Below are 8,999 nucleotides of genomic sequence, written 5' to 3' on the forward strand. Positions count from 1 at the left end.
AAGACCGACAACCTAATCACAATGACGTAAAGAAAAAAATTTATTAATGTTATTATTTTTGTCGAAAGTGATATCTCTTACGACGAAAAAAATTCAAATATTGCCTAAGACCACTGATGATGAGTACTTGGCAATACTCGAAACAGCGTTGAATGGTCAGTCAAACTTCATTAAATTATTAAAATTTTTGTTGTTGTCGTTTCATTTCTATTCGAACCCTTCTTCAATAACTTCAATCCCACACAATTTTTTATGAACATCAGTTTTTTCTTTGTAAAATGAACTACTGACAGATCAATTCCTTTTCAGTCCCTATGTAGCCATGCAGCTGTCTACATTCTACACATATCTGATATTAGTATCACGTTGATAGATATCACGATGTGAATAAAAATCTGGTAGTTTGTTGGTTAATTGGATTTCATGCAATCTCTTATGGTCCTCGGAAATCAAATCTCTTATACCAACTGTCTCGAAGAGTCAAGCTGTCATTAAATCACTGATAGACACTTCAGCCACATCAATCATAACTCAAAAGTTTTGTGCTTCCCTCAATGATCTAGTTAAGTGCGTTAAGGCTCAACTCATTTGGGTTCCTGGTCACACTCATATCTAGAGTAATTGCTTTGCGCATGAGCTTGCCAAAGCAGGTACTCTTCTTCCTGACATTCACTTCTCAGACATTGGCATTCCATTTGCAACAGCTAAACTGGCAAATCAATAAAAATATCTAAGCATAGCCAAGCACCACTGGGCTGATAGATCAGCTGTCAAGACTCTAGGTTGACTTGGTCTAATTTGGACAAAAAAATGCACCAATTAGCTACTTCAACTAAAGCGGAACCAACTCAGCACTACGGTATCGGTGCTGCTGGATCACACTTCATCCTTTCCTGAAAATTCATTGACTCTATTTCTTGTTTAGCCTTTTATAAATTTCTAACTGAATGTGATGCTATTCATATTTTATTAATTAAACCATATATAATAAATAATAAAATATCTTAAGTATAATAAAAATATTTTCGAAGAACCAAAAAAATATTTTGAAAGAAATTAAATGCAGAGAGCTTTCTCATTTCCCTTCGAAGAATTTGAGTTACTATTAACGCACTTTTTAACAGGGTGGCATGTACAGGCATCACGTGTACGATTCGCAATCCAAGTGTTAAAGTTATTCACACGAGTGTATACACCGGGTGTGTTGGGTTTAGCACAACCTTCGCCCCATGAAGTTATACCAGCTAATTGATGTTCCTTGGTATTGTTAACAATAACATGCAAAGGCCCACCACTATCGCCTTGACAAGCATCCTTGCCACCTTCATCATAGCCAGCACAAAGCATATTATCAGTAATACTTGGACCATATTTGCTACCACGGCAAGCCTCCTGTGATATTATAGGCACCTCTACTTCCTACAATAAAAAAGCGTTACTTACTTATAAAAGTTACTTATATTATTATTAATGTTGTGATTACATTGTTACTTTGTACTACTTTTTATTAACATTGCTATTATATTAAATAATATAAAATCTAACCTGCAAAGTCTGCGACACACTGCCTCCTTGGCTTAGTGCCCCCCAACCAGTCGCTACAGCGTTTTCACCAGCAAAACTTTTATCTGGATCGGGCATACAAACTGGCCGGAGTAAATCATTTACTTCAACTGGTTCCGACATACGTATCAGAGCGATATCGCTATCAAAAGTACGTGTACTGTAGTCTGGATGTATAAATATTTTGTCAACATTCCGATCAATTTTATGTACGCTGCTGTTCTTGCGATTGTGCTCCAACAAACGTATTGTTATTAACGGTTTCCTAAAACCCTTTACACAATGTGCAGCCGTCAAGACATATTGATCATTAATTAATGTGCCTCCACAATAGAAACTACCTCTGGAGAGCAACATCGCCATCCAAGGATATTGATGCGTTACCGTCTCCTGGCCACCAACAATGCGATGTATTTTATTTATGGTGCCGCAATTGCATTCTGCGCATGAGCGTTGTGGCGCGCTAGTAGTTGTTGTCGTAGTTGTAGTAGTGGTTGAACTTGGGTTAAAGATTTGATTGATCCATGTCACAATTATGTTATCACGTGTAGTATTTAAATTTGAATTTGTGCTATCGAAATCTATTGTTATTGAAGCGCTACTTTTTTCCAAATGCGACGATGTTGTCCAACTTAAAAAGCAGAAAAAAATTATTAAATACTTAAGTTGTAAAACCATTTTGTGGAAGATTTTGCGAAAATCTTTGCGACGTTAATCGAACTGAAGTGGAAGACTATCGAAGATCAACTGCAAAGCTGAAAAATCTAACTAACGTAACGGAGCATGACAAGTTCATACTGGCAGCATTTCAAGTTTAAGTTCAATGCAAATCTTTTTGAAATGCAGCAAGACTAACTGGAATCTTCAACGAGCTCTTATGCAAAACTAGTTGAAACACTGCCAATATCCAAAGAAAATTGTCCATTAAATGCTTTGACACATTGCACGATCTTCAAGTGCATCGAAAGCTGTCTTATTGACAAAGAAACGATTCAAGTTTTTCTATTAAATTGTAACCTACTTTATTGAATAAATTAAAATAAATAAATTATATATAAAAAAGTAATTATTTAAAAAAAAAATGGCATTTGTACTATTTTTTCTTGATTTTCTTCGTCTCCGAATGACAGAGACAGGCATTTTTTGTTAATGTTTTGATCCATGTACCATAACGATTAACCCTTGCATATACGCCTGGATAACCTGGTTTAGCACAACCTTCACCCCAAGACACAACGCCAGCCAGTTGATGTTCCCTTGTACCTGATGCTACTATGTGTAATGGTCCACCACTATCACCTTGGCAAGAATCCTTTTGACCAGCTTCAAAGCCAGCACATAGCATATTGTCTGTGATCCGTGTTGATCCATAACGACTTTTACGGCAATCGTCCTGAGACATTATTGGTACCATAACTTCCTATAATAAAAAATTGTTTATAGCAAGTTAACTCATACAGTTCTGGATGTTATAGTGCAAAAAAAAATTAATAAAACATATATCGTAATATATTACAAAGCTTTGAAACTACAAAAAAAATAAGTATTTGTTTCAAAATTTTATTATATCTGACTCTAAGCTATTAAAAGAAATACATATATTATATATACGATATATAAATATCATATGCTGAATATTATAGAGTAGTTTGACTCAATAATTTTAATTATTTAGAAACTATTAATCAGTGCCTAAAAAAAATTTTTAATCAGATTATTAGAAGAATGGGTGTTTTATTTATTTTGGTTAACATTTCTTAGCATAAAGATTTAGATATACTCGTCTAAATAATATACAATACATTCTGAAGTCCACCGAAGGTTTTAAAAATTAATATTTGTGATGGGTCCATCTATTGGCTATATAGTAATATCCCTCTTTTTAATAATTTTTTTGGACACCTCGATATATTTGGCAGGAGTTGGATATAGCATATTTTGTTTTCATATTGACATAATAAAGTTCTATATAAAGTAAATAAATTTTATAGTATTTTTATTATTTCCATCTATTGGGAATAACATGCTTCGATAAGATCGGATCCTTGACTAATGCACTTGTAAAATCTTTGGACTAATGTAAGTGATGTAATTATATTCGTAAAGATTGATAAGTGATTAATCTCTTTCTAATGCACTTAACTATTATTAGATTCTATATCAAATTGCCAATGAAAACAATACACTGTATACAGTTAAAATTTGTTCTGAAGGCTTATTCTAACAATCTGACGAACTATCAATTTAGGCGAAAATGTTCACTTTCTATTTCTTTCTATCATAAAGTTTTGACGGTATATCAATCTACATTATGAATACAATTGATTGTCTTTCTAGAAATAACTATAAAATCATACTTATTTAAGAATCCACCTTGTGTATATCTCTTATATCAATAGAGGTATTGCTTACTTGTAAAGTATCTGATGTAGGACCACCAACTTTAAGTGCACCCCAACCAGCTACTATAGCAGTTTCACCTTTAAATGATTTGCCCGGCGTAGGCATACAAACTGGATGTAAGAGTTCTGTTATTTCTACTGGTGTATCGAGTTTAATAATGGCTATATCATTATCATATGTGCGAGAACTGTATTTAGGATGTGTTATAATTTCTGAAATATTGCGATCGATCTTCTGAAAATGTGACATCTTACGATCATGTTCAAGTAAACGTACACTGATGCGTTCCTTACGGAATCCATAGACACAATGTGAAGCACTGATAAGGTATTGATCATTAATTAAGGATGCAGCGCAATAAAAACGACCACCATACAATAACATAGCCATCCAAGGATATTGGTGTATTTCGGTTTCTTGACCACCTACTATGCGTTTCTGTGTATTCGCAACACCACAAACACAATCAGTACAATTTCTTGGTGGATTTAGTATAACAGGTGCTGGTGTTGTTGTTGTTACAATTGTTGAACTGGGTGTAGCAGTGGTAGTTGTTGCACTTGTGGAACTAACTACTATTGGTGCAGCTGTGGTTGAAGTACTAATTGTAGTAGTACTGGGTTTCGCTGTAGTTGTTGTGGGCTCCGGTGATTTAGTTGAAGAGGGTGGATTTGGTGTAGTTGTGCTTGTTCCAAGTGTTGCTGCTGTTGTTGTAATTGTTGGAGTGGCATTTGCTGATGCAGGTCTTTGTGGTAAAAGAGATAGCACCCATTGTATAAATGTATTTTGAGTTTGTCTTAAAGTTGGCAATGTTTGAGAAGTTAAAAAGTTATTATCAATTTCAAAACTACGTTCACTTTCCACGTATTTTAAAGCAATCAGTAAGAACATTAAAAACAATAATTTCCGTTTGAAACACATTTTTATCTATTAAAAATGATTACTTTTCCAATCTTTGCACTTCTTTTGCTTATTAATTGATTTAATAATAAAACTTCATTTATCGATTGCCTTTCTCCACAGTCCGACACTTACTAGAGTCAACTTATGTTTCAATTCTTCGCCAAAGCCTCAATTTTACAAATCGCCTTGAACACTTTTTACCTCATAACTCTCACTCACACCTCTCCACTTGCTCATCACTTTTGTTTTTATTTTTATTTTTGCTTACTAAACGTTTATGCTAATTTGCATACGCTTGTTAACAGGCCGCGGTGCTCTAGCGTGGGCGCCCGCAAACAGCTGGAACCACTTTTACAGACCTCGTCTTGGTTTCGCAGTTGCTACTGTTCACGTTTAGAGTGGCGAAAGTTTCTCGCTTCTTCAATTAATAAATTTTGCCAGTTCATGTGAATTCATACGTCTACGGCGTATTCGCCACAAATTTCGATCACTAAATCGTTACGATTTATTGGTCACACCATTTACGTGAATTGCTTTCTTAAGTGGTTCATGATAGACTGCCGGTTGGCTATTTTTTTATAAACTGTGTCTATCGAAACCACAGCTATGATTAAATAATTAATTTCCCTATTTCAGTTTTGTTTAGAATTCAAATTTGTAGTTATTACGAAATTATTTAATACAAAAAAAAAAAACAATTTAATTTCGGTTTTTATGCTTTTGAATATGTAAAAGTAAAAGGGCTTTTATTTAAATATTTTTTAGATTTGTTTATATGATGAACTAAATAAATTTATTATACATTTGTAATAGTTGACATAAAGTGAGAAACTTTTACTATTAATTATATAGTATACAAAATGGATCTATTGATATACAATCCACTTTATACTATTATAACTATCAAACTGGTACTACCGCTATAGTTGTATATTCGCTTCTAGGAAGGTACTTTGTCTAAGTTAGAGTTTAAATGTAATACTCTATATTTAATGGATCTATATTTAACTGAAAAACCACAAGTCATTATTTTTAGAGCTTAATAACAATGTTAGAGTAAAATAACTAAACAAAAAAATTTTTCGAGTCTCGAACCACAGCCTATTTTAAAGACTAGCAGTACTTTAAGAAAATTTAATTATATTACTTGATATGATACCGCTACATTTTGGTGCAAAAATGAAACTTAACATTAATAGATCGCTCAAATAACTTAATGTAAATAAATCTTTCGTGTCTCAAAGCGTTGCACATCATGAAGACTGACTGCATATTGAGAGGATTCAGAGGTAATACTTAATCTTAATGCGCGTCATTTAAGCAAAAAAATCACCAACTTGTTAAAAGTCAGTACAACAATGAAAGATATATGAATGATAACACAAATAGTCAAAAAATAACTTATATGAACTCAAATAAACTTCAAAAAGATCAAAATTACGTTGACAAATTGGGTTCAATATAGCAAAGAAAGTGTACCGCTATCACAATTTTTGTTAGTTACCATATATTGTCTTCTTTGATTATATAGAATGATCGATTTTATTAAACAGAGAGAGCATAAGTAAATTTTAATATTGGAACGGACACCAAGAGTCGGGAATCCCCATCTGTTTTGGTTGGCAGCCTCTACTGATGCCTTAGATTTGATGCTTTGCGCAACCACACTTTTTAATGAGACTGACAGAATGTTTCAAGATGGGAGTATCCTCCCATGTCACACAAAAAATGCGCCTACCAACAGCAGCTGAAATTTAACATTGCATTTTTTATATCTATAGAAAAGTTTGCTTCACTTCTAGATATGGATCTTCTTAGAGAACGTCGTCATAATCCCGTAAACCTTAGATCTACCTAAGTCAGTGGCAGATTTCACTCCTCACAAAACTCCTATCGTTGGATACAAATAAATCCTCTTCGAACCATCGTTAGCTTTTCCCCAGGAATCCATTAGGGGCATAAAGCTCTAGTGCCTATTAGTTTCTGTTTGTAATATAGTGAAGTAACGCTTCTGGTCAGTTATGTTAGTTGTTATACTATGCTTATGAACTCTATTTATTGAACTTTAATTATATTCTCACTTTTGCTTCCTGTATCTGACATTATTATTCGCTACTATAACAAATGTATAAAATAACATTCATCACTATAGGAGTTTCTCTTAAAAATTTTAAGAGAAAGTTACCTCTCGTCTTCAAATCATAAGCACTTCTAGGAGTAAATTTCGAACGTTCATCATTTTATTTTGACAGTGGCGGCAACCACGACGGATCCCGTATTTAAAGTGATACAATAGAGCCACTTAATGTCAACATATTCATGCTTAATTAAAGGTATTAAATTTATACTTCTTTAATTGATATCAGCGTGATTCGGACTCTGTGTTTTTGTGATTCAAAACTAGTTCACATACGAAATTAGACACAGATTCAATAATATATGACCTACAAACATAACGATTTGTATGGAGCATATTTTGGGAAGGAGCACGGAGCTCTCTTTTTTTAAAAATTTTAAAAAAATAAAATGAGTACGCATACAAAAATTTATATTTATTTAAAGATCTTACGATGGATATTTCTCTTCTTAGAAAAATAGATTATATGACATGCAGCAATAAGCATTCAAATAGCTTTGAAACTCCTTTAAAAAGACGAATTAAACTCTTGAATGCTCAGTAATGGACGTGGATGATTATAATAATAGTTATACTAATTTTTAACAAGTTCCACTTGATTCATTCAACCAAGAGTAACAAGAAATCTTCAATGTAGCACAAGAATGCTTCCGCTATAATCGACAATTCATGTAACAAAATTGCAGCACATTAAAGTGGATAAATTATTAGTATAGAATATATTCACTATGTTATATTCGTATGTTAAGTTGTTCCATTATGAAATAGCTTAAGTATTGGTTATATGATTTTCCATTATCATTATTACATAAGTTAATGAATATATCTGTGAGCATGTATTCTCGAATCGTTTGTACTTCAAATTATTTAAGCATCATTAAACAATGTTAACTTTGCAGGCATTCTCGTATCTAACTGCCAACTTCTTATCATAGTTCATCGTGTGGCTTACATACGTGAATGCATGAACGAACTGGTAAGTGCTTTCGAGAGACTGGAGGACAAGTTGTTTCAACCGAACCAGAGTACATGCCGAGGCTGACCACATAACCTACTTAACACATTTGCTTATGTATTATTGCCATAGTTTTAACGAGCATAAACTGTGTTACTGATTTATTATCGTCAACGTTAAATTCTGTTTGTGGTCAACTACTGTATAGATGGGATGTTTTATGGGTGTTGTTAATTAAATTAACTTCTTGACTAAAACTTAACTCGACATGGTAGAAAGAAAATTCTTAAAAATAGTACAATTCATACTTTCATTTGCATTTTAACATATTTTCTACTCAAACACTTGTAAGTCCAATGGACCCTTTTTTTTTGGTTGATTTTGTTAAATTATTAATTAAAGAGAATATTTAAAAAAGTCTTAAAGCGATAATTAAAATGATGTTTTTCATAAAATAACAGATAATAATGTTACTTCAAGTAGAGGGAGGAACGAATTCTCCTCAATTAGCTAAGGAAACCGATTTAATTACACAATTCCTCGTAATAATGTGTAGAAGAATGGTCAAGTTAGAACCAGCCAGAAGTATATATAAATACAAGCCAATGCTAATGCGGAGTGTGTTAAAGAAGGGAGAACCCAAAACCTTAAGCCTGATTCTGGACGAGTCTGGGCATAGGCACAACAGGTGTTCTGATGTGTTTTCTTCGAATACCGGTAGGCATGAGCTACAGGAGATACTTCAGGGTACACTGAGCTTAGTTTCATGCTGGCCTATGACCCAGTGCTGTTGACACATATACCAGTCTACATAGTTCTGATTTGCTTCTATGTACCAAGTCCGAGGTTCTGTATTTAGAATAGGTTTGCCATGTAGTTCTTAACCTGGCTGCAGAGGAAGTATGAGCCCACTCCCAAGCTACCTGTAACTGGCAGAAGCAAGAATTGGATTAAAAATTTTTATGGAATATATATAGGATATGATAATAATGTCTTATTTCATCAAACTCTTTACATTTTGAAATATATGCATGCTAT

General features: G+C 33.3%; 2 protein-coding genes across 2 annotated transcripts; both read right to left on the bottom strand.

The window, feature by feature from the left end:
- Window positions 1–1,056: 1,056 nt before the first annotated feature.
- Window positions 1,057–2,359, bottom strand: LOC119674431 (trypsin-like). The gene is made up of 3 exons (XM_038085568.1): window positions 2,337–2,359; window positions 1,546–2,194; window positions 1,057–1,419 (listed from the first exon to the last, which is right to left on the bottom strand). Exons 1-3 carry the CDS (start codon window positions 2,357–2,359, stop codon window positions 1,057–1,059), a joined length of 1,035 nt encoding a protein of 344 aa, XP_037941496.1.
- Window positions 2,360–2,656: 297 nt separating this feature from the next.
- LOC119674432 (trypsin-1-like) lies at window positions 2,657–4,857 on the bottom strand. The gene is made up of 2 exons (XM_038085570.1): window positions 3,976–4,857; window positions 2,657–2,983 (listed from the first exon to the last, which is right to left on the bottom strand). The coding sequence occupies exons 1-2, from the start codon at window positions 4,855–4,857 to the stop codon at window positions 2,657–2,659; spliced, it is 1,209 nt and encodes a 402-aa protein (XP_037941498.1).
- Window positions 4,858–8,999: the final 4,142 nt, after the last annotated feature.

The sequence above is a fragment of the Teleopsis dalmanni genome, chromosome 2 (assembly GCF_002237135.1).
Source record: "Teleopsis dalmanni isolate 2A chromosome 2, ASM223713v2, whole genome shotgun sequence".
NCBI classification, from domain to species: Eukaryota; Metazoa; Arthropoda; class Insecta; order Diptera; family Diopsidae; genus Teleopsis; species Teleopsis dalmanni.

Bases quoted from the DNA above. Each gene is read 5' to 3' on its own strand.
- LOC119674431 (XM_038085568.1), bottom strand. From the start codon at position 2,359: ATGAACTTGTCATGCTCCGTTAC. The intron at 2,195-2,336 runs GTTAGTTAGATT...CTGCTTTTTAAG, and splicing joins AACTTGTCATGCTCCGTTAC to TTGGACAACATCGTCGCATT. The intron at 1,420-1,545 runs GTTAGATTTTAT...TTTTTATTGTAG, and splicing joins GTGTGTCGCAGACTTTGCAG to GAAGTAGAGGTGCCTATAAT.
- LOC119674432 (XM_038085570.1), bottom strand. From the start codon at position 4,857: ATGTTCTTACTGATTGCTTTAAAATACGTGGAAAGTGAACGTAGTTTT. The intron at 2,984-3,975 runs GTAAGCAATACC...TTTTTATTATAG, and splicing joins CTACATCAGATACTTTACAA to GAAGTTATGGTACCAATAAT.